Genomic DNA, 25,505 nt, shown 5'->3' with positions numbered 1-25,505 from the left:
AACATTTTACATTTTGAATACAGGCTGAAACACAACAAAATGTTGAATAAGTCAAGGGGTATGCATACTTTCTGAAGGCACTGTAGGTTCTTGAGATTGTATTTTGCCCCATGCAAATATAACTTTAAGCTGTGTGTGTCAGCATTAGATGAAAGATGATATTTTTGGCTCTGACGGTGTTCCACTCTCTTTCTCCATCGCTCCATCCCTTCCTCCATCCATCAGCATGAGAAGTTCACCAGCCAGCTCCAGCTGACTAAGAAGCACTTCAACGGTGAGCCCACCAAGTCACCTGCCAAGTCCCCCGCTAAGACCCCCAGACCAGCCGAGACCAAGGCACCCGAGGGGACCACCATGGAGCCATCGGCCAAACCTGCTGATTCACACCAGGGAGATGACAAGATGGCAGGTGAGTGCAGGAAGCACATATAAGAGATTACATGTATGTTGTACGGTATGACCCAGTCATTTCAGGGAAATAATGAATGGGATATTTCAGTTTTGATTGTCAATCATGACACAGTATTTGGAAATAAGCAATATCCATTTTATAACGATAGCATTTTAGAATCTGTATTCTGAATGAGTAAGCAATGAATGTCCTGATCCTACCATTGATTGGACAGTGATACACATGTATGGACTACCAGTCATCTAAAAGACTAATAAACCTTTCACTGCCTGTCTCTTATGGAGACTTGTTTATCTCTTGACTGTAATAAAAGAGGGAGGGTTTAGGGTGTTTAAATTACACATTGTCATTAAAAACATCACACTAATCTGAGCTACTGTCCTGTACCACTGGGGTGTCTCATCTGATTACATTTACATTTTACATTTTAGTCATTTAGCAGACGCTCTTATCCAGAGCGACTTACAGTAGAGTGCATACATTTTATTACATTTTTACTACATACTGAGACAAGGATATCCCTACCGGCCAAACCCTCCCTAACCCGGACGACGCTATGCCAATTGTGCGTCGCCCCACGGACGGCTGCGACAGAGCCTGGGCGCGAACCGAGACTCTGGTGGCGCAGCTAGCACTGCGATGCAGTGCCCTAGACCACTGCGCCACCCGGGAGGCCCATTAGCCAGTGATTAGCCAGTCCCGCATGCCTCTGGTCCCACTATCAGTAGACACTGGGCAAAGACGTCAATTAAACGTCTATTTCACGTTGGTTCAACGTAATTTCATTGAAATTACGCATAAATAACATTGATTCAACCAGTGTGTGCCCAGTGGGAAAGAGCTATATTTATCTACAGGATGCAGCAGAGTGGCTGCAGCTGCTCCTATCTCTCCATGTGCAGCTGACAGTGAGAACGTCTCCTGCACTTGCATCGTTTACGCACTATCGTCAAGTCACTCAGCTGGAGGGAGAGTTTATGCTGGTGTTGGTGTGGATAGCAGTTTAGTATCTCTTACAGTAGATGGTACAGCTGTTGGAGTTGAATAGCTACTGTATTACAGATGGCACAAGACTTTAACAGGGGAAACATGGCTTTTGGATTGTGACATACAGTACATGGTTCATTGTCATTACATTCAGAATCACAGAGTGTTCTTTTGCTATGCGTTGGGGTGGCAGGTAGCCTAGCAGTTAAGAGTGTTGGGCCAGTAACTGAAATATTGCTCAGGGTATTCTCCATGATTTTTATTTTTTGTTTATTTAAAAAAAAATGTATCCCCTTTTTCTCGACAATTTTCGTGGTATCCAATCGCAAGTAATTACTATCTTGTCTCATCGCTACAACTCCCGTACGGGCTCGGGAGAGACGAAGGTCGAAAGCCATGCGTCCTCCGAAGCACAACCCAACCAAGCCGCACTGCTTCTTAACACAGCGCGCCTCCAACCCGGAAGCCAGCCGCACCAATGTGTTGGAGGAAACACCGTGCACCCGCCCCCCTCGGTTAGCGCGCACTGCGCCCGGCCCGCCACAGGAGTCGCTGGAGCGCGATGAGACAAGGATATCCCTACCGGCCAAACCCTTCCTAACCCGGACGACGCTAAGCCAATTGTGCATCGCCCCACGGACCTCCCGGTCGCGGCCGGCTGCGACAGTGCCTGGGCGCAAACCCAGAGACTCTGGTGGCGCAGCTAGCACTGCGATGCAGTGCTCTAGACCACTGCGCCACCCGGGAGGCACCTCCATGATTTTTTTAACAATCTGGTACTGCTGAGTACAGCGTGGGAGGGCAGTGCCTTAGAGATTTTTGCGTTTCTGAACACTTGTAACTGCCATCGCTCTGGATAAAAGCATCTGCTAAATGACTAACATTTAAGGGAACATCCAAACGGTTTGGTCCCTATGGATTGAGTCGTTTATCTGATAAATGAGAGGATGTCCTTCATTTTTTACTTTAGCCATGGCCATCGTCCCTAGACCAGGGATCACCAACTAGATTAAGCCATGGGCTGATTTTATTGAGCGGATGATCAGGCGGCTGGAACATAATTACAGAACATTTGAAGACTGCAATTTGACTGCAAGAAGCCAAAACAGATATAATATTTTACAAACATATACAGTTGAATTCAGAAGTTTACATACACCTCAGCCAAATACATTTAAACTCAGTTTTTCACAATTCCTGACATTTAATCCTAGTAAAAATTCCCTGTCTTAGGTCAGTTAGGATCACCACTTTATTTTAAGAATGTGAAATGTCAGAATAATAGTAGAGAATGATTTATTTCAGCTTTTATTTTTTTCATCACATTCCCAGTGGGTCAGAAGTTTACATACACTCAATTAGTACACTGCTCAAAAAAATAAAGGGAACACTTAAAGAACACAATGTAACTCCAAGTCAATCACACTTCTGTGAAATCAAACTGTCCACTTAGGAAGCAACACTGATTGACAATACATTTCACATGTTGTTGTGCAAATGGAATAGACAAAAGGTGGAAATTATAGGCAATTAGCAAGACACCCCCAATAAAGGAGTGATTCTGCAGGTGGTGACCACAGACCACTTCTCAGTTCCTATGCTTCCTGGCTTATGTTTTGGTCACTTTTGAATGCTGGCGGTGCTCTCACTCTAGTGGTAGCATGAGACGGAGTCTACAACCCACACAAGTGGCTCAGGTAGTGCAGTTCATCCAGGATGGCACATCAATGCGAGCTGTGGCAAGAAGGTTTGCTGTGTCTGTCAGCGTAGTGTCCAGAGCATGGAGGCGCTACCAGGAGACAGGCCAGTACATCAGGAGACGTGGAGGAGGCCGTAGGAGGGCAACAACCCAGCAGCACGACCGCTACCTCCGCCTTTGAGCAGGAGGAGCACTGCCAGAGCCCCGCAAAATGACCTCCAGCAGTCCACAAATGTGCATTTGCCAGCATATGGTCTCACAAGGGCTCTGAGGATCTCATCTCGGTACCTAATGGCAGTCAGGCTACCTCTGGCTACCGTATCTTTTGACCGACAATAACTCACCACGGACTGGCAGAATCCTGCACGATGCAAACTATATACTGCTTTCTCGGGATCAGGCCCAGATCCCCGGTATTTGCGTGAAGAGGAGGCAGAGAAAATGGAGCCAAAGTGCGGGCTGCCTTCTGAGAATTCGTAGGTGATCAAATAAACCTCCACTTACTTCCATTCTGTTTGCAAATGTGCATTCTTTGGAGAATAAAATAGATGACCTATTCGGAAGATTAAACTACCAACGGGACATTCAAAACTGTGATATCTTATGTTTCATGAAATCGTGACTGAACGACGACACTATCAACATACAGCTGGCTGGTTATACGCTGCACCGTCAGGATAGAACACCGATGTCTGGCAAGACAAGGGGCGATGTCTGGCAAGACAAGGGGCGGCGGACAATCTATTTTTGTAAACAACAGCTGGTGCACAATATCTAAGGAAGTCTAAAGCTATTGCTCGCTTGAGGTAGAGTATCTCTTGATAAGCTGTAGACCACACTATCTACCTAGAGAGTTTTTATCTGTATTTTTCAAAGCTTTTTACATACCACCACAGACTGAGGCTGGCACTAAGACAGCACTGAATGAGCTGTATTCCACCATAAGTAAACAATAAAACGCTCACCCAGAGGCGGCGCTCCTAGTAACCGGAGACTTTAAACTTAAATCCGTTTTACCAAATTTCTATCAGCATGTTAAATGTACAACCAGAGGGAAATCAACTATGGACCACCTTTACTCCACACACAGAGACGCATACAAAGCTCTCCCATGCCCTTCATTTGGCAAATCTGACCATAATTGTATCCTCCTGATTCCTGCTTACAAGCAAAAATTAAAGCAGGAAGCACCAGTGACGATCAATAAAAAAGTTGTCAGATAAAGCAGATGCTAAGCTACAGGACTGTTTTGCTAGCACAGACTGGAATATGTTCCAGTCTGTGATTATTAAAGTGGAATATGTTCCAGTCCTCCGATAGCATTGAGGAGTACACCACATCAGTCACTGACTTCATCAATAGCATCCTCCCCACAGAGACCGTACGTACATACCCCAACCAGAAGCCATGGATTACAGGCAACATCCGTACTGAGATAAAGGCTAGAGCTGCCACTTTCAAGGAGCAGGACTCTAACCCGGAAGCTTATAAGAAATCCTGCTTTGCCCTCCGACGAACCATCAAACAGGCAAAGCGTAAATACAGGACTAAGATTGAATTGTACTAAACCGGTTCTGACACTCGTCAGATGTGGCAGGGCTTACAAACCATTACAGACTACAAAGGGATGCACAGCCGAGAGCTGCCCAGTGACATGAGCCTACTAGACGAGCTAAACTACTTCTATGCTCACTTCGAGGCAAATAACACTTAAACATGCTTGAGAGCACTAGCTGTTCCGGAAAACTGTGATCATGCACTCCGCAGCCGATGTGAGTAAGACCTTTCAACAGGTCAACATTCACAAGGCCGCGGGGCCAGACGAATTAGCAGGACGTGTACTCCGAGCATGCTCTGACCACCTGGCAGGTGTCTTCACTGACATTTTCAACCTCTAACTGTCTGATTCTGTAATACCAACATGTTTTAAGCAGACCACTATATGACTACCGACCCGTAGCACTCACGTCTGTAGCCATGAAGTGCTTTGAAAGGCTGGTCATGGCTCACATCAACACCATTATCCCAGAAACCCTAGACCCACTCCAATTTGCATACCGCCCAAACAGATTCACAGATGATGCAATCTCAATCGCACTCCACACTGCCCTTTCCTACCTGGACAAAACGAACACCTATGTGAGAATTCTATTGATTGACTACAGCTCAGCGTTCAACACCATAGTGCCCTCAAAGCTCATCAATAAGCCACGGACTCTGGGACTAAACACCTCCCTTTGCAACTGGATCCTGGACTTCCTGATGAGCCGTCCCCAGGTGGTAAGGGTAGGTAACAACAGATCTGCCACGCTGATCCTCAACACAGGGGCTCCTCAGGGGTGCGTGCTCAGTCCCCTCCTGTACTCCCTGTTCACTCATGACTGCACGATCAGGCACAACTCCAACCCCATCATTAAGTTTGCCGATGACACAACAGTGGTAGGCCTGATCAACGACAATGACGAGACAGCCTATAGGGAGAGACCTGGCTGTGTGGTGCCAGGGCAACAACCTCTCCCTCAACGTAATCATAACAAAGGAGATGATTGTGGACAACAGGAAAAAGAGGACCGAGCACGCCCTCATTCTCATCGACGGGGCTGCAGTGGAGCAGGTTGAGAGCTTCAAGTTCCTTGGTGTCCACATCACCAACAAACTAACATGGTCCAAGCACACCAAGATAGTCGTAAATATGGCACAACAAAACCTATTCCTCCTCAGGAGACTGAAAAGATTTGACATGGGTCCTCAGATCCTCAATAGGTTCTGCAGCTGTACCACTGTGAGCATCATGACTGGTTGCATCACTGCCTGGTTTGGCAACTGCTTCGCCTCTGACCGCAAGGCACTACAGAGGGTAGTGCGAATGGCCCAAGCTTCCTGCCATCCAGCACCTCTATACCAGGCGGTGTCAGAGGAAGGCCCTCCAGCCACCCTAGTCATTGACAAGCGTTACCGGAGTGCCAAGTCTAGGTCATAGAGCCTTCTAAACAGCTTCTACCCCCAAGCCATAAGACTCCTCAACATCTAATCAAATGGCTCCCCAGACTATTTGCATTGCCTCCCCCCAGTTACACCGCTTCTACTCTCAGTTGGTATCATCAATGCATAGTCACTTTAATAATTATACCTACATGTACATATTACCTCAACTCAGCGGTGCCCCTACACATTGACTCTGTACCGGTACCCTGCTGTATATAGTCTTGTTTGTGTTAATTTACTGCTGCTCTTTAATTACTTGTTACTTTTATTTCTTATTCTTACCCGTATTTTTTTAAACTGCATTGTTAGTTATGGGCTCATAAGTAAGCATTTCACTGTAAGGTCTACACCTGTTGTATTCTGCACATTGACTAATGAAATTCGATTTGGAGATTTTTGGTCCCAACCGCCATGTCTTTGTGAGACGCAGAGTAAGTGAACGGATTATGTCTGCATGTATGGTTCCCACCGTGAAGCATGGAGGAGGAGGTGTGGGGGTGCTTTGCTGGTGACAGTGTCAGTGATTTATAAAAAATTCAGGGCACGCTTAACCAGCATGGCTACCACAGCATTCTGCAGCGATCCCATCTGGTTTGCGCTTAGTGGGACTATCATTTGTTTTTAGACAGGGCAATGACACAACACACCTCCAGGCGGTGTAAGGGCTATTTGACCAAGAAGGAAAGCGATGGAGTGCTGCATCTGATGACCTGGCCTCCACAATCAACCAACCTCAACCCAATTGAGATGGTTTGGGATGAGTTGGACTGCAGAGTGAAGGAAAAGCAACCAATAAGTGTTCAGAATATGTGGGAACTCCTTCAAGATTGTTGGAAAAGCATCCCTCATGCTGGTTGAGAAAATGCCAAGAGTGTGCAAAGCTGTCAACAAGGCAAAGGGTGGCTACTTTGAAGAATCTCAAATATGAAATATATTTTGATATGTTTAACATTGTTTTGGTAACTACATGATTCCATCTGTATTTTTTCATAGTTTTGATTTATTCACTATTATTCTACTAAGTGGAAAATAGTAGAAATGAAGAAAAACCCTTGAATGAGTAGGTGTGTCCAAACCTTTGAGTGGTACTGCACATATACATTATTTATTTTGCTCAGAAACTTAAACCACCCGCGGTCCGCCAGTTAAGGAACCCTGGTCTATAGTATCAGGATCAAAACAACAGATGTTCTAACACTGTCATATGGGGCATCAGGCTTAACACACACAAGTCAAGTGAACATTACATTTAACCCGGCTTGCCACCCATTATGTGTCTAAATACAGCATCTGCAGTGGGGGCCTTCAGCAGAGGGCCTGTAATGATAGGGGGAGCCACATCCACACATATGTCTCCTTTATTACTCGACAACCATTAAAAAATAGGAGACGGGAAGCTTTTACATGTGTTCCTCCTTGTCGGGTTCTCTGCCACCTGGATATTGAAGCCTGCTAATTGTCCTTTTAATACTAATGTATTATTCCCCCCGCTGATTCACAGACAGGCAGTTACCGTATGTTCCCTTTCGTCTCGGCAGTCAGACAGTCACCGTATGTTCCCTTTCCTCTCTGCAGTCAGACCGTATGTTCCCTTTCCTCTCTGCAGTCAGACCGTATGTTCCCTTTCCTCTCTGCAGTCAGACCGTATGTTCCCTTTCCTCTCTGCAGTCAGACCGTATGTTCCCTTTCCTCTGCAGTCAGACCGTATGTTCCCTTTCCTCTCTGCAGTCAGACCGTATGTTCCCTTTCCTCTCTGTAGTCACAGTCACCGTATGTTCCCTTTCCTCTCTGTAGTCAGACCGTATGTTCCCTTTCCTCTCTGCAGTCAGACCGTATGTTCCCTTTCCTCTGCAGTCAGACCGTATGTTCCCTTTCCTCTCTGCAGTCAGACCGTATGTTCCCTTTCCTCTCTGCAGTCAGACCGTATGTTCCCTTTCCTCTCTGTAGTCACAGTCACCGTATGTTCCCTTTCCTCTCTGCAGTCAGACCGTATGTTCCCTTTCCTCTCTGCAGTCAGACCGTATGTTCCCTTTCCTCTCTGCAGTCAGACCGTATGTTCCCTTTCCTCTCTGTAGTCACAGTCACCGTATGTTCCCTTTCCTCTCTGCAGTCAGACCGTATGTTCCCTTTCCTCTCTGTAGTCAGACCGTATGTTCCCTTTCCTCTCTGTAGTCACAGTCACCGTATGTTCCCTTTCCTCTCTGCAGTCAGACCGTATGTTCCCTTTCCTCTCTGCAGTCAGACCGTATGTTCCCTTTCCTCTCTGCAGTCAGACCGTATGTTCCCTTTCCTCTGCAGTCAGACCGTATGTTCCCTTTCCTCTCTGCAGTCAGACCGTATGTTCCCTTTCCTCTCTGTAGTCAGACCGTATGTTCCCTTTCCTCTCTGCAGTCAGACCGTATGTTCCCTTTCCTCTCTGCAGTCAGACCGTATGTTCCCTTTCCTCTCTGCAGTCAGACCGTATGGTCCCTTTCCTCTCTGCAGTCAGACCGTATGTTCCCTTTCCTCTGCAGTCAGACCGTATGTTCCCTTTCCTCTCTGCAGTCAGACCGTATGTTCCCTTTCCTCTCTGTAGTCAGACCGTATGTTCCCTTTCCTCTCTGTAGTCAGACAGTCACCGTATGTTCCCTTTCCTCTCTACAGTTAGACCGTATGTTCCCTTTCCTCTCTGTAGTCAGACCGTATGTTCCCTTTCCTCTCTGTAGTCAGACAGTCACCGTATGTTCCCTTTCCTCTCTGCAGTCAGACCGTATGTTCCCTTTCCTCTCTGTAGTCAGACCGTATGTTCCCTTTCCTCTTTGCAGTCAGACCGTATGTTCCCTTTCCTCTCTGTAGTCAGACCGTATGTTCCCTTTCCTCTCTGTAGTCAGACCGTATGTTCCCTTTCCTCTTTGCAGTCAGACAGTCACCATATGGTCCCTTTCCTCTCTGCAGTCAGAACGTATGTTCCCTTTCCTCTCTGCAGTCAGACAGTCATCGTGTGTTCCCTTTCCTCTCTGCAGTCAGACAGTCACCGTGTGTTCCCTTTACTCTCTGTAGTCAGACAGTCACCGTGTGTTCCCTTTACTCTCTGTAGTCAGACAGTTACCGTGTGTTCCCTTTCCTCTCTGTAGTCAGACAGTCACCGTGTGTTCCCTTTCCTCTCTGTAGTCAGACAGTCACCGTGTGTTCCCTTTCCTCTCTGTAGTCAGACAGTCACCGTATGTTCCCTTTCCTCTCTGTAGTCAGACAGTCACCGTGTGTTCCCTTTACTCTCTGTAGTCAGACAGTTACCGTATGTTCCCTTTCCTCTCTGCAGCACACCACCATAGGTTAACTGGAGATGTTATGCAGGCAGGCAAAACAATATTGCAGCATTTATAGGCTCGTCACTAATCTTGTAGCAATAATAGGCATTTATATGCATTTTGAACACAGTCCTCTGTGAATGCACACTGCAATTAGTGCATTCTTTGGATTAGTGCATTCTTTGGGTTTTGTTCATATGCAAAGTCAGTGCTTGCTTACACTGCAGCCCGGAGTGAATATTGGGTTCCATTTTGCTACTGCGACATTGTTGGCAGTAAATGGGCCTACACATTGTGTCCCAGGCTTGGCTTCAACTAACAAATACTATTTGCATGGTCTGTAAAGTCACACCCATATTAACACCCCAGCTGGATTTAGCTGGGTGAAGTCAAAGTGGGGAGAGAAGGTAGTTAGAAGTTCAGGCCTTTGGCAGTGGGGAGAGAAGGTAGTTAGATAGTGGAGCAGAGGTTGGTGTTGATGGGTTTGTGCCTCATTTTTCTGCTGATTGGGTAATGTAGGTCAGGCGAACGTCTAAAGCCAAACCACTGCTCTAAGTCCCATCATCCAGGACAGATGAATTAAAAGTGTCACGACTTCCACCGAAGTTGGTCCCTCTCCTTGTTCGGGCGGCGTTCGGTGGTCGAAGTCACCGACCTTCTAGCCATCGCTGATGCTCTTTTCATTTTCCTTTGGTTTTGTCTTGTCTTCCTTCACACCTTGTTTCAATCCCATCAATTACATGTGTATTTAACCCTCTGTTCCCCCTCATGTCCTTGTCGGTGATTGTTTATTGTAAGTGTTTGTGCACGTCTGTCCTGGTGTGCGTTGGGTTATGTACCATTTTATTGTTTTGTTAATAAACTGCGCCGTTGGAAACACAGTTATTTCTCTCCTGCATCTGACTTCTCTGCCGCCAGTTCACACCCCTTACAAAGAGACACAGTGCAGCTGCTCAGGAACAGTCACAGTAACTCCTGACCAGTTACTGTACCAATTGACACCCCTTGACGAATGTCATACATTAAATCTAAACTGTGTGATACCTCTTGTGTTTGTGTTATAGGGGACATAGCAGCCTCGCACCGGGGAACACCTCTGTATGGACAGCCATCTTGGTGGGGGGATGGGGATGCAGACGATGAGAACTCCTTCAAGCAGGAGACCAAGACGTATGGGAAGAAGCATGACAGCTCTGGGGCAGGTAAGAACCAACTTGACCTCATCATATCTCAAGTATGAAATGATATGTTTCAAATGTTGGCAAGATGATCAGATGCATGCACACATGTTTCAGTACATTAGATGATCTACTCTAGGACATGATTCATTAAATGTACAGTACATTAGATGAGCTACTCTAGGACATGATTCATTAAATGTACAGTACATTAGATGAGCTACTCTAGGACATGATTCATTAAATGTACAGTACATTAGATGATCTACTCTAGGACATGATTAATTAAATGTACAGTACATTAGATGAGCTACTTTAGGACATGATTAAATGTACAGTACATTAGATGAGCTACTCTAGGACATGATTAAATGTACAGTGCATTAGATGAGCTACTCTAGGACATGATTAAATGTACAGGGGATTAGATGAGCTACTCTAGGACATGATTAAATGTACAGTGCATTAGATGAGCTACTCTAGGATATGATTAAATGTACAGTACATTAGATGAGCTACTCTAGGACATGATCAAATATTAATTGGCACTCTTTCATGAACACAAATGACAATTAAATGATGTTCTTGATGGCTCGAGGTCAAATCAACATGAACTATCTTTTTACGTGGGACCTCTTTTTCTGAACTGGCAGGTGTTCCTGGTTGATTATTGGCCTCTATGTAATGTGTGTTCTGAAGTAATGCTGGTGTTCTAACAGAACTATATGCCAACTTGGAACATAAAGAATACTTTCTGTAAGTAGTGAGATGGTGGCTTCATGTTAATTCCCCGGCTCATCCGGTCTTTGTGTATGGAGGGTAATGGCCATGTGACTCAGTACACCGTGTGGATATGCATGATGTGTGTTTGTGTTGGTCCAGAGGATCCCATTAAGTTGTGCTGGGCAGGAGTAACAGGATTAAAGATTAGGCCAGGCTTGGTGGCTGTAGGACACCCAATAGGTGCTGGGGTGGAGTGGGGGAAGGCCGTCCGTGTGCACCATGATAGTTCGTTAGTGATGTGGATACCAAGGAACATGAAACTCTCGACCCTCTTCACTACAGCCCCGTCGATGTTAATGGGGGTCTGTTCGGCCTGCCTTTTCCTGTAGTCCATGATCAGCTCCTTTGTCTTGCTCACATTGAGGTAGAGGTTGTTTATTTTATTTATTTATTTATTTATTATTATTTTTTTCGGGGGGTGGATCAGCTTAATATTGCGGAAAGAATGTTGCTTCCAATGTAATTGTAGAGGTAGAGGTTGTTGTCATGGCACCACACTGCCAGGTCTCTAACCTCCTCCCTATAGTCTGTCTCACTGTTGTCGGTGATCAGGCCTACCACTGTTGTGTCATCAGCAAACTTAATGATGGTGATAGAGTCGTGTTTGGCCACGGAGTCGTGGGTGAACAGGGAGTACAGGAGGGGACTAAGCATGCACCCGTGAGGGGCCCCAGTATTGAGGATAAGCATGGCAGATGTGTTGCCTACCCATACCACCTGGGGGTGGCCCGTCAGGAAGTCCAGGATCCAGTTGCAGAGGGAGGTGTTTAGTCCCAGGGTCGTTAGCTTAGTGATGAGCTTTATGGACACTATGGTGTTGAACGCTGAGCTGTAGTCGACGAACAGCATTCTCACATTGGTGATCTGTTGGGGAGGTATGCAAATTGGAGTGGGTCTAGGGTTTCTGGGATGATGGTGTTGATGTGAGCCATGACCAGCCTTTTAAAGCACTTCATGGCTACCGACATGAGTAGTACAGTGTTGTAGTCATTTAGGCAGGTTACCTTCGCTTTCTTGGGCACAGGGACTATGGTGGTCTGCTTGGAACATGTAGGTATTACAGACTCGGTCAGGGAGAGATTGAACATGTCAGTGAAGAGGTTGATTAATAAGGGTAAAACAGTTAAAAGTCCTACCAGACTACTTAGGTTTTATACTGTTATGTGGTTACTGTCATAAATATGTATTAACATGGTTGTTGTTAGTAATGCTCTGTTATAAATATGTATTAACATGGTTGTTGTTAGTAATGCTCTGTTATAAATATGTATTAACATGGTTGTTGTTAGTAATGCTCTGTTATAAATATGTATTAACATGGTTGTTGTTAGTAATGCTCTGTTATAAATATGTATTAACATGGTTGTTGTTAGTAATGCTCTGTTATAAATATGCATTAACATGGTTGTTGTTAGTAATGCTCTGTTATAAATATGTATTAACATGGTTGTTGTTAGTAATGCTCTGTTATAAATATGTATTAACATGGTTGTTGTTAGTAATGCTCTGTTATAAATATGTATTAACATGGTTGTTGTTAGTAATGCTCTGTTATAAATATGCATTAACATGGTTGTTGTTAGTAATGCTCTGTTATAAATATGTATTAACATGGGTGTTGTTAGTAATGCTCTGTTATAAATATGCATTAACATGGGTGTTGTTAGTAATACTCTGTCATGAATATGTATTAATATGGGTGTTAGTACATTTTTTACATTACATTTTAGTCATTTAGCAGACACTCTTATCCAGAGCGACTTACAGTAGAGTGCATACATTTTATTACATTTTACATACTGAGACAAGGATATACCTACCGGCCAAACCCTCCCTAACCCGGACGACGCTATGCCAATTGTGCGTCGCCCCACGGACCTCCCGGTTGCGGCCGGCTGCGACAGAGCCTGGGCGCGAACCCAGCCCAGCCTGGGCGCGAACCCAGAGACTCTGGTGGCGCAGCTAGCACTGCGATGCAGTGCCCTAGACCACTGCGCCACCCGGGAGGCCAATGATGCTCTGTCATATTAGTAATGCTCTGTCATAAATATGTATTAATATGGAGGTTGTTAGTAATGTTCTGTCATGAATATGTATTAACATGGGTGTTGTTAGTAATGCTCTGTCATGAATATGTATTAACATTGGTGATGTTAGTTATTCTGTGTGTGTGTCTCATGCACTCTAATGCAGTGGTTCCCAACCAGGGGTACTAGGACCCATGGGGATACTTGAGAAGACTCATGAGACCATAGACCTACTGGTAAAATGCACATGAGGGGGTACTTCAGGGGTACACCGGACAGAGCAGAATTCAGTTGGTGGTATAGTAACCGAAAAAGGTTGGGAACCACTGCTCTAATGTACAGTGTTCCTGTTAAATGAATGACCACCGTGACCCTCAGTGGTTTAGAATTGAGTCACATGATTCATCATGAAATCTTTAGAGGAAGAGTGGTAGTATTTATTTAAAAAAAGGGAGGTTCTAAGCTTAGTTTGTGGTGGTCTTGTTTGTGGAAGCAGTGGTTATTTGTTTGATGCTTGGATAGGATGAAACCTGAAAGCCTTATTTACCACCAGACCTGTTGGTGACTATAATGTAGGACCTGATGCAAGGGGTATCAGTTTGAATATAGTTCTCTAAATGGACAACGTTATGTCCCATTTCACTCCATTTTTGACTTTGTTGAAAGCCACAGTTATTTGCAGTCATGCTTTCAGGAGCATATCTGTTTTCAAAGAGATACAAACATTACTTACTTTCAAGTTGAATTGAAAGATATAACTTTCGAGAAAGATTTGGCCTTATAGGGGGATCCTAAATCCCAGTAGGTATTATACTTTGAATATTTGACTTTGATATTGTTCCCTTACTCCATAAGGGTGGAAATGTACAAAACGAACCTGTATTTTCCAAGAACAACTCAGCTGCTCACTTTGTCATACGTATAAACTAGATGGTCTACATATGCCATAATGCCTTGCCACATAATCAAATGAAGTTACACAATCATTATTAAGTAAGTGACATTATTAAGTAAGTGACACTACATGGCTTTGTGCCTGTCTGCCTGGGCCCCAGCACAGCCTGACCTGTTTTCCCACCAATGCTCCTTATAGGACACATCACTGCACTCTATACTCCTCTGTAAACTGGTCCTCTGTATACTCGTGCCAAGTCACACTGGTTGATGCTTATTTATAAAACACTCTTAGGCCTCACTCCCCCCTATCTGAGATATCTACTGCAGCCCTCATCCTCCACATACAACACCCATTCCTTCCAGTCACATTCTGTTAAAGGTCCCCAAAGTACACACATTCCTGGGTCGCTCGTCTTTTCAGTTCGCTTCAGCTAGAGACTGGAACGAGCTGCAACAAACTCTCAAACTGGACCGTTTTATCTCCATCTCTTCTTACTGACAGTTGTGGCTGCTTTGCTTGATATATTGTTGTCTCTACCTTCTTGTGTTTGTGCTATTGTCTGTGCCCAATAATGTTTGTACCATGTTTTGTGCTGCTACCATGTTGCGTTGCTACCATGCTGTGTTGTTGTCTTAGGTCTCTCTTTATGTGGTGTCTCTCTTGTCGCGATGTGTGTTTTGTCCTGTATTTTTTATTTTAATCCCTGCCCCTGTCCCTGCAGGAGGCCTTTTGCCTTTTGGTAGGTCGTCATTGTAAATAAGAATTTGTTGTTTAACTGACTTGCCCAGTTAAATAAAGGTTACACGAATAAATAGAGGGCTGTGTTCTGCCAAGGCCTCAGACACTGATTCAGACTAATGGTGAGACTCAGAACAGACACAGCTTAGCGGCCCATTTGGGGCCCGTGACCTCTGACCTCTAGATACTGATCCCCAGTGTTCTCCTCTCTGTGAACCTACAGACGGCAGAGAGCCTAAGAGGAGTGAGAGGCCTAAGGAGGATGGTCTGGGTCCTGAGCCCAGCTACTTTGAGATCCCCACCAAGGAGACTCAGATGGCCGAGGACAGCATTCATGAGATCCCTACCAAGGACACTGAGTGGGCTGCTGCTACCACCGCCAGCAGCGCTCAGGGCCACGCCTCACCTCACGCCTTCACCATCGAGTTTGATGACACCTCCCCTGGCAAGGTCAGGATTAAGGACCATGTGTCCAAACTGACTCCGGACCACCGGCCCCGGCCTAAGAAGACCCCCCAGCCGGGGAGCAAGGATCTCAGCACCCTACAGGCCGCCATGATGGCCTCTGAGAGCAAGGTGGCCGATTGGCTGGCCCACAATGACCCCCCCACGGTGCGCACTGAGTCCACAGAGGACGACAGCAAGAGCATCAAGAGTGATGTTCCCGTCCACTTCCACAGGCTCAAAGGTGAGGGCCATATCCTGCCTGTCAATGTCCTCAGGCTGGTCATTGTAAATCTAATTTGTTCTTAACTGACTTGTCTAGTTAAATAAAGGTAATATATATATATATATATATATATATATATATATATATATATTTAAATATGGCCCATACCTGTCATTGTTCTCAGGCTTTTTATGTAATCTACTGTATGCTGTGTGTATTGGAGCAGGAGATCCTTGCTTAGCATTGGTTCAGATCTTTCCCACATTAAAGAATTACTTCCACTTTTCTAATGCCTGTAGCTACAGTCTCACTCCAAGCTGCAGTACAGCAGGCAGTCAGACAGGAGAGAGGGCAGGAAATGCCATGGCGTGTTTAATCCTCCTGTAGGCAGTCAGACAGGAGAGAGGGCAGGAAATGCCATGGCGTATTTACTCCTCCTGTAGGCAGTCAGACAGGAGAGAAGGCAGGAAATGCCATGGTGTGTTTACTCCTCCTGTAGGCAGTCAGACAGGAGAGAGGGCAGGAAATGCCATGGCGTGTTTACTCCTCCTGTAGGCAGTCAGACAGGAGAGAGGGCAGGAAATGCCATGGCGTATTTACTCCTCCTGTAGGCAGTCAGACAGGAGAGAGGGCAGGAAATGCCATGGCGTGTTTACTCCTCCTGTAGGCAGTCAGACAGGAGGGAGGGCAGGAAATGCCATGGTGTGTTTTCTCCTCCTGTAGGCAGTCAGACAGGAGAGAAGGCAGGAAATGCCATGGCGTGTTTAGTCCTCCTGTAGGCAGTCAGACAGGAGAGAAGGCAGGAAATGCCATGGCGTGTTTACTCCTCCTGTAGGCAGTCAGACAGGAGAGAGGGCAGGAAATGCCATGGTGTGTTTACTCCTCCTGTAGGCAGTCAGACAGGAGAGAAGGCAGGAAATGCCATGGTGTGTTTACTCCTCCTGTAGGCAGTCAGACAGGAGAGAAGGCAGGAAATGCCATGGCGTGTTTACTCCTCCTGTAGGCAGTCAGACAGGAGAGAGGGCAGGAAATTCCATGGCGTTATTACTCCTCCTGTAGTCAGTCAGACAGGAGAGAGGGCAGGAAATGCCATGGCGTGTTTACTCCTCCTGTAGGCAGTCAGACAGGAGAGAAGGCAGGAAATGCCATGGCGTGTTTACTCCTCCTGTAGGCAGTCAGACTGGAGAGAAGGCAGGAAATGCCATGGTGTGTTTTCTCCTCCTGTAGGCAGTCAGACAGGAGAGAGGGCAGGAAATGCCATGGCGTATTTACTCCTCCTGTAGGCAGTCAGACAGGAGAGAGGGCAGGAAATGCCATGGCGTATTTACTCCTCCTGTAGGCAGTCAGACAGGAGAGAGGGCAGGAAATGCCATGGCGTGTTTACTCCTCCTGTAGGCAGTCAGACAGGAGAGAAGGCAGGAAATGCCATGGTGTGTTTACTCCTCCTGTAGGCAGTCAGACAGGAGAGAGGGCAGGAAATGCCACGGCGTGTTTACTCCTCCTGTAGGCAGTCAGACAGGAGAGAAGGCAGGAAATGCCATGGTGTGTTTACTCCTCCTGTAGGCAGTCAGACAGGAGAGAGGGCAGGAAATGCCATGGTGTGTTTTCTCCTCCTGTAGGCAGTCAGACAGGAGAGAGGGCAGGAAATGCCATGGTGTGTTTTCTCCTCCTGTAGGCAGTCAGACAGGAGAGAGGGCAGGAAATGCCATGGCGTATTTACTCCTCCTGTAGCCTGATCTGACTTTCATCCTGCTAGAAGGCTTTACACGCTACTCATCTGAATGGCTTATCTAGCTGTATGATTCCTCTTCTCAAGGAGACTCTGCACAGACGAAATTCACTGTGAATTCATATCACCTCCATGATGATATGATGTAACTCTAAAGTTCACTTATATTAAATAGTGTCTGTTTTTGTAATTGTATAAAGGTCCCCACCCTCTAGCAAATAAAGTCCAACCCTCCTTTGTACTGTATATCGGTGACAGAGACACACCTCTATGACTCTCTATGTACAACCTCCCACTCTGATTCTAATGATTCTTCAGTCTTAAATCTCTCAGCCTTCCATTTACAGTAATACGAGAGAGACCAGTCATGGCTCTGTTAATGGCAGTCCGAATTGTCTACTTCCTCAGGATTAGTCCCCAGCACTCCTAAATCCCCCAGCCATCTCCCAGCTCCGACACCCATTGACTGAGCTTAGCATGGATGACACAGTAGGCAACCTGCCTTTCTGCCTGCCTCCCCCATTCTCCCCGCCTTTTCTGCTGTACACCAAGGAGCCAAGCCGTATCCATCCCATCTCCTTAATGATTCATCCACATAGTGCTTTAGTTGTGCTTTCCCTTTGTTTCATATTTGAATTGGAGCCTGGACACTATCTCTGTCTGCATCTTCATGACCATCTCTGGGCCTTTTGTGGGACGCTGTTTGACAGGACTCAATAGAGTGTGGGCTGGGCATTAGCTACTCTTTGGAGCTGGCTAATTAAATGGCTGCTAATTTCTGGTGTACGATAGCTGTGTCTGGGGGTGGGGTGCAGACAGAGTGGTATAAATGGAGATTTATGAAGCACAAAGCACGTACCAAGGTGAAGTCAGAGGCTGATCTGCTGAGTGCTACAGTGCATACAATGTTTGGCTGCTGTACTTTGAGGCGTTTCGCCTGTAACTCCATTTTTGGGGTGTATTCTGAAGCTGTACCTTCCAGAGGCTATTGTGGGAGTCTAGCTGTGGGATGGAGGGGAGGAAGAAACAGGGGTCAGTGTTGCGCTTGGAGTTCTCGTGCTGCAGGCGGTCAGGACTGTGAGCTTTGGAGGTGTGCATGTTTGTGTGAGGCATGCTCAGTGAAGCTCAGTGAAGCTGTGGTGCTCAGTGCAGTCACCACCCGCAGGGAGAAAGAGCTGTGCGTGTGAGGCATGCTCAGTGGTGCTCAGTGCAGTCATCAGCCCCAGGGACAGAGAGCTGTGTGTGTGCGGTCAATCGTGAGGACGGGAAAGCAAGACGAGCCTGAAGCTGCTGAGTGTTAATATTCATGTTCTCAGGTGGGTCTCAGAAATACAATGGATGGAGATGGGGCTGGTAGGTGCATGGGGAAAGCCTGACGATACTGCGTAGCTTTAAACACTGCAGAGTAAGGGTTAACTTTGTTGTTTGTGATGTAAATGAACAGGTTAATATCTGTTACGTTTTGGTGGTTTTAGTCTCTGTTAACCTGTAGAAGGTTAACAATACCATCCCTGTTTAGTCTCTGTTAACATGTAGAAGGTTAACAATACCATCCCTGTTTAGTCTCTGTTAACCTGTAGAAGGTTAACAATACTATCCCTGTTTAGTCTCTGTTAACATGTAGAAGGTTAACAATACCATCCCTGTTTAGTCTCTGTTAACATGTAGAAGGTTAACAATACCATCCCTGTTTAGTCTCTGTTAACCTGTAGAAGGTTAACAATACCATCCCTGTTTAGTCTCTGTTAACCTGTAGAAGGTTAACAATACCATCCCTGTTTAGTCTCTGTTAACCTGTAGAAGGTTAACAATACCATCCCTGTTTAGTCTCTGTTAACCTGTAGAAGGTTAACAATACCATCCCTGTTTAGTCTCTGTTAACCTGTAGAAGGTTAACAATACCATCCCTGTTTAGTCTCTGTTAACCTGTAGAAGGTTAACAATACCATCCCTGTTTAGTCTCTGTTAACATGTAGAAGGTTAACAATACCATCCCTGTTTAGTCTCTGTTAACCTGTAGAAGGTTAACCATACCATCCCTGTTTAGTCTCTGTTAACCTGTAGAAGGTTAACCATACCATCCCTGTTTAGTCTCTGTTAACCTGTAGAAGGTTAACAATACCATTCCTGTTTAGTCTCTGTTAACCTGTAGAAGGTTAACAATACCATCCCTGTTTAGTCTCTGTTAACCTGTAGAAGGTTAACCATACCATCCCTGTTTATGTCGTGAAGGTTGTGTGTTTTAAAACTGTGTGATGGAGATTTGACATTTGTCTGTGTAAGAGTGTTTGCACTGCTGTGCTGTGTGTACTATGGTTAATTGTTGTTTTGTTGGCTGTCTTCTATATTTTATGTTACAGTTAACTTTGTTTTTTTGTCGGCAAATTGCATATAGTATGTATAAGCTGAAAGTAGAAGCCTAAGTATTGTTGTCCATTAGTTTACTACAATTAGGGGAGAGGTGGTAGGGTTAGGGGTAAATAATAAAGAAATATGTATTTTGTTATATACTATATAGTGCATTCGGAAAGTATTCAAATCCTTTGACTTTTTCCACATTTTGTTACGTTACAGCCTTATTCTAAAATGAATAAAAAATATATCAATCTACACACAATACCCCATAATGATGAAGCGAAAACAGGTTTTTAGAAATATCTATTAAAAATAAAAACAGAAATACCATATTTACTTAAGTATTCAGACCCCTTGCTCTGAGACTCAAAATTTAGCTCAGGTGCATCCTGTTTCCATTGATCATTGACCAAGCCATGAAGTCGAAGGAATTGTCCATAGAGCTCCGAGACAGGATTGTGTCAAGGCACAGATCTGGGGAAGGGTACCAAAACATTGAAGGTCCCCAAGAACACATTGGCCTCCATCATTCTTCAATAGAAGAAGTTTGGAACCACCAAGACTCTTCCAAGAGCTGGCCGCACAGCCAAACTGAGTAATCGGAGGAGAAGGGCCTTGGTCAGGGAGGTGACCAAGAACCCGATAGTCACTCTGACAGAGCTCCAGAGTTCCTTTGTGGAGATGGTAGAACCTTCCAGAATAACAACCATCTATGCAGCACTCCACCAATCAGGCCTTTATGGTAGAGTGGCCAGATGGAAGCCACTCCTCAGTAAAAGGCATATGACAGCAAGGTTCTATGGTCTGATGAAACCAAGATTGAACTCCTTGGCCTGAATGCCAAGCGTTACGTCTGGAGGAAACCAGGCACCATCCCTACGGTGAAGCATGGTGGTGGCAGCATCATGCTGTGGGGATGAACGGAGGGAAAGATGAATGGAGCAAAGTACAGAGGAATCCTGCTCCAGAGTGCTCAGGACCTCAGACTGGGGCGAAGGTTCACCTTCCAACAGGACAACAACCCTAAGCACACAGCCAGGAATTAGGGTTAACTCTGTTGATTGTCTCTGTACTGTGTAGTAGATTTAACTGTGTTGATTGTCCCTGTACTGTGTAGTAGAGTTACCGGTGTTGATTGTCTCTGTACTGTGTAGTAGAGTTAACTGTGTTGATTGTCTCTGTACTGTGTAGTAGAGTTAACTGTGTTGATTGTCTCTGTACTGTGTAGTAGAGTTAACTGTGTTGATTGTCTCTGTACTGTGTAGTATGGTTAACTGTGTTGATTGTCTCTGTACTGTGTAGTAGAGTTAACTGTGTTGATTGTCTCTGTACTGTGTAGTAGAGTTAACTGTGTTGATTGTCTCTGTACTGTGTAGTATGGTTAACTGTGTTGATTGTCTCTGTACTGTGTAGTAGATTTAACTGTTTTGTTTTTGCTTGATGTGTCTGTGTGTGATGAGGTGGAGTGGAGGAGATGCACTCTGACTCATGTGGGGCGGGCGGGGTTGTGGCCGGAGCCAGCCAGCTCTAGTCACTCAGACATGCAGCGCTGTGAGGCTCCTAACAGATTGTTTGTCTGCTGCTGCATGAAAGGCCTCTGTTTCCAGAGTGGCCTGGTGATATTCTGTCTCTGAACCCACCACTGTCACGTCTGACTGCATGCTACTTCCTGAGCCCCTGCTTTCCCTCCCTCCTCCCTTCCTGCTCCACCCTCCACCCCCCTCCTCTCCCCCCCTCCCCACAGGGAGGCAGGGCTAGTAGTACTGTGGCTGTGTGAAGTCTGGAGACATTAGATTCCATCATAGAGGACTATCTGTCCTTTGTTTCTCTAGGTCATGATTAGCAGTTGAAAGGTCAGAGGTTAGATGTTATAGGTTGTGTGTTTCCTGTAAGTGCAGTAACTCAGGTCTGTGCTCTCCTTCTGTCTTGCTTCTCCCAGGCAGCAAGCATGAGGACGGTACCCAGAGTGACTCTGAGAACGGGATTGGCCTGCGCTTCGGCAGCCGGAGGCTGGCTCTGGAGGAGAGGCTGAGGTCGGCACAGGGAGGACAAGGAGGTCAGTGGGGTCGGACTACCGGCAACAGGACTACCTTCATGATCGAATTCTACAACGATGATAACCCCCGCAAGCGACGCTCCTACTCCTTCTCCCAGACTGCACCGCTGCTTGGGGGTGCGGCCAGGGAGGCTCTTTGCCCCACCCCCCCCTCCCACTCTAAGGCCCCTTCCACCATGACCACAGACTTCAGTAAGGCCCCGTTATCAGCGGCCCTGATAGCGGGAGCCCCCACTGCCGCCCGAGTTCTGATGAAGCAGAGGTCTGAGGACCACAGCATGGGGAGGAGCTCAGTCAGTACAGGCCACCAGACCACTGATCCCAGCCCCAGTGAGGAGGGTCTGAGGAACCCTCAGTCCCAGGGGGACAGGGAGCAGGAGGATGACCAGAGCGATAAGGGAACCTACACCATTGAGTTGGAGAACGGCAACCCTGAGGAGGAGGAGGCCAGGCGCATGATAGACAAGGTCAGCTTTCTGATGTATATTCACACTCAGCTCAGGGATATATCATTGTGGGTTGGTTTGCTGTGAAAATCGGAAGCAATACAAATTTAATTTTATTTTTATATTATCTGAATTGCATGTAGGAAAGCTGACTTGGTTTGAAAGTAAGAATGACCAAGTTCTCCGTGTCTTGAATTAACATAATTTAATTAACTTTATTGAACGGGGCATTCAAAGGGCATGCTATTTTTCTATAGTTTTCTGAAATATCCTCCATAACGTCCACTAAGCATGCTGAGCTTTTGAGCTGTAATGATCTGTCGTCACATTGATTTATTACATTGCTATTTTCCGAATGAAAAGCATTTGACTATGTCCTCTAGTCCTCTGTGACCCATGGGTAAAGGGACATTGGATTTCATTTTGTAATGTATTTCATTTCCAACAATGTGGTCATTACGAGACTATTTAAAATATTTACCTTGTACAATATAGAATCTAAAATTCCTTTCAAACTTTGGTGCACTGAAGTTCTTGATCGGGCACTTTCACTAATACTCCAATTTTTCAATAGTATCGCAATAAAGAAATGTCACTGTTAGTATTAGGAAATGGTACATCTCGCCCTGAGATGGAGGTCTATTTCCCTCAAGTCTCTCTCTTCTTATTAGGATTAGCTCATATGAACAGCCATACACATTAAGAGAGTGGGCTATCATAAACTTTTAGGGAAAAAAGGTGCTATCTAGAATCTTAAAGGGTTCTTCAGCTGTCCCCATAGGAGAACCCTTTGAAGAACCCTTTTTGGTTCCATGTAGAACCCTTTCCACAGAGGGTTCTACATAGAACCAAAAAGGGCTATCGTACAATCAAAGAACTCTTTTGGAACCCATTTTTCTAAGAGTGTAGTGTGTATAACTTGGCTGGCACAATCCAGCGTAACAGCTGCCATCATAAAAAAACACTATTAAACCCACATACGACTCATAAATCCTTTAAAGGAATAATATATTTTTGTGTTTTTTTCATTAGTACACTGCTGATAGTCACAAAATGTCAGCAATCAAGTTGTCAAGATATATCACTTTCAAAAAGTAAATTATAACTTGCCACATCATCACGCGTGTTTCATCATATGATGCATTTTGTGTCATGGTTATGTGGCAAGTTACAATTATCTTTTTGAAAAACATTTTGGGACTGTACCCCTTTGAAGAACCCTTTTGGGTTACATGTAGAACCCTTTCCACAGAGGGTACTACATAAAACCCAAAAGAGTTCTACCTGGAATCAAAATATTTTTCTAAGAGTGTAGTGCTCAGTCTGATCACAGACTTACATGTTACATACCGCTATAGAGCAAATCTAACATTTTGAGGCTCATCATCGAGCTCTCTCCATTATTTGCTCATGTAACAGCTGCCTGCGTGCTTTCTCATGCTGAATGAAAAGATTTCTAGAAGGGAGAGTCTCGGAAGTAGAGGAGAGTTTACTGCTGAGTTTGGGCTTAAGATTACCCCAAATAAAATTGTTTTAAACATGTTGCCCTGATATGTACTTTTTTCACTCATTAAACATGTATATGGGACATAAAATATGGTATTTGGGGCATGGATGAAGAGGGGAGTGGGTTGGGGGGGGGCATTGGTGGCAGATAGCCTAGTGTGGCAGGTAGCCTAGTGGTTAGATCATTGGGCCACTAACCGAAAGGTTGCTAGATTGAATCCCCGAGCTGACAAGGTGAAAGTCTGTTGTTCTGCCCCTGAACAAGGCAGTTGACAACTGTTCCTAGGCCGTCATTTTAAATAAGCGTTTGTTCTAAACTGACTTGCCTAGTTAAATAAAACAATTGGTTGTCAGTTTTATTCAGAGCATAGACTGGGTAGTCTTCTCTGAACTAGAAGTGTGATTATGGTAATTCCTATAATTAGCTGACACACTAATTGGCACACTGCTCTCAGTTTTCTTTACATGGCTGTAATGTGTGTTCTTTCTCGTGCTGTTACCATGGCACTGGCCTTGTGTGGATGTATGGGGCAGTGCTTTAATTGTCTCTGGCCCTCATGTTGGTCCAATATCAGCCACCTTTGTCTATTGAGTAGAATAGACTACAGTGAAAAGTCATGTAGCTCTTTATTACCTTAATACTCAGGTGTTCGGGGTGGAGCAGAAGCAGGATCTGTCTGTCTCAGGACCAGTAGAACTACAACAAGGAGGAGGAGGGAAGGAGAAGAAGGACAGGAAGACAACAGAGATGGAAGAAACGGTGAAACCAAGCTGCCTTCCATCCGAGGTAAAACACCACTTCCATAGAGACTGCATAGAGATTGCACCCAATCGCTCACGGCTTTTAGTCATCATAGCCTGCCAGGCTACCAACACCTGATAGCATCTATCTCATTCAGTGATGTGATGCTTGAGAAATGTATCCCATCACTAACATTCATTATTATGGCCCTGACATACTTGGGTCGAGTCACTCGCTGTCTCTTTCCCTGACCCTCACACTCCTTCTCAGGGACGGGGCAGCCTCTGAAAACTGTTGTGTTAATATGCCCAAATACAATTTATTTTCCAGTGGAACTCCTATTGTTTTAGTTTTCTGAGGAGAGTGATGCATAAACCACCCACTGCACACACACTGGTTGAATCAACATTGTTTCAATGAAACTGCATTGTTGGTTAAGGGCTTGTAGGTAAGCATTTCACGGTAAGGTCTTCACCTGTTGTATTCGGCGCATGTGACAAATACAGTTTAGTTTGATTTGAATAGACGTTGAATTGATGTCTGTGCCCAGTGGGCAGGAATGAGGCAGAGATCACAAAAAGTTAACAATGCTAGTACTGATTTCCTCATGACAGAGCAAAAATATAAACGCAACATGCATTCCAAGATTTTACTGAGTTCCAGTTCATAGAAGGAAATCAGTCAATGTAAATACATTCATTAGGCCCTAATCTATGGATTTCACATGACTGAACAGAGGCGCAGACATTTTTTAAACATTTTATTTCACCTTTATTTAACCAGGTAGGCCAGTTGAGAACAAGTTCTCATTTACAACTGCGACCTGGCCAAGATAAAGCAAAGCAGTGCGACACAAACAACAGAGTTACACATGGAATAAACAAACATACAGTCAATAACACAATAAAAAAGTCTATATACAGTGTGTGCAAATGAAGTAAGATTAGGGAGGTAAGGCAATAAATAGGCCGTTGTGGCAAAGGAATTATAATATAGCAATTAAACAC

At 45.2% G+C, this 25,505-nt stretch overlaps 1 protein-coding gene across 2 annotated transcripts in view; it reads left to right on the top strand.

Annotated features, from left to right (window-relative positions):
- Positions 1-25,505, top strand: part of LOC129863237 (centrosomal protein of 170 kDa-like) — a 122,990-nt gene that overhangs the window by 78,532 nt on the left and 18,953 nt on the right. The window contains exons 6-10 of one of the 2 annotated variants that reach the window (XM_055935151.1): positions 226-409; positions 10,435-10,572; positions 15,218-15,682; positions 21,688-22,271; positions 24,403-24,543. In XM_055935151.1, the coding sequence (XP_055791126.1) occupies positions 226-409; positions 10,435-10,572; positions 15,218-15,682; positions 21,688-22,271; positions 24,403-24,543 (1,512 nt within the window). The remainder of the gene's footprint in view (positions 1-225; positions 410-10,434; positions 10,573-15,217; positions 15,683-21,687; positions 22,272-24,402; positions 24,544-25,505) is intronic. The other variant, XM_055935156.1, reaches the window with a different exon arrangement.

Source organism: Salvelinus fontinalis, chromosome 1 (genome assembly GCF_029448725.1).
Source record: "Salvelinus fontinalis isolate EN_2023a chromosome 1, ASM2944872v1, whole genome shotgun sequence".
Lineage (NCBI taxonomy): Eukaryota > Metazoa > Chordata > Actinopteri > Salmoniformes > Salmonidae > Salvelinus > Salvelinus fontinalis.
Note: the sequence above shows the minus strand (reverse complement) of the source record. Positions and strands in the feature narration are given on the sequence as shown.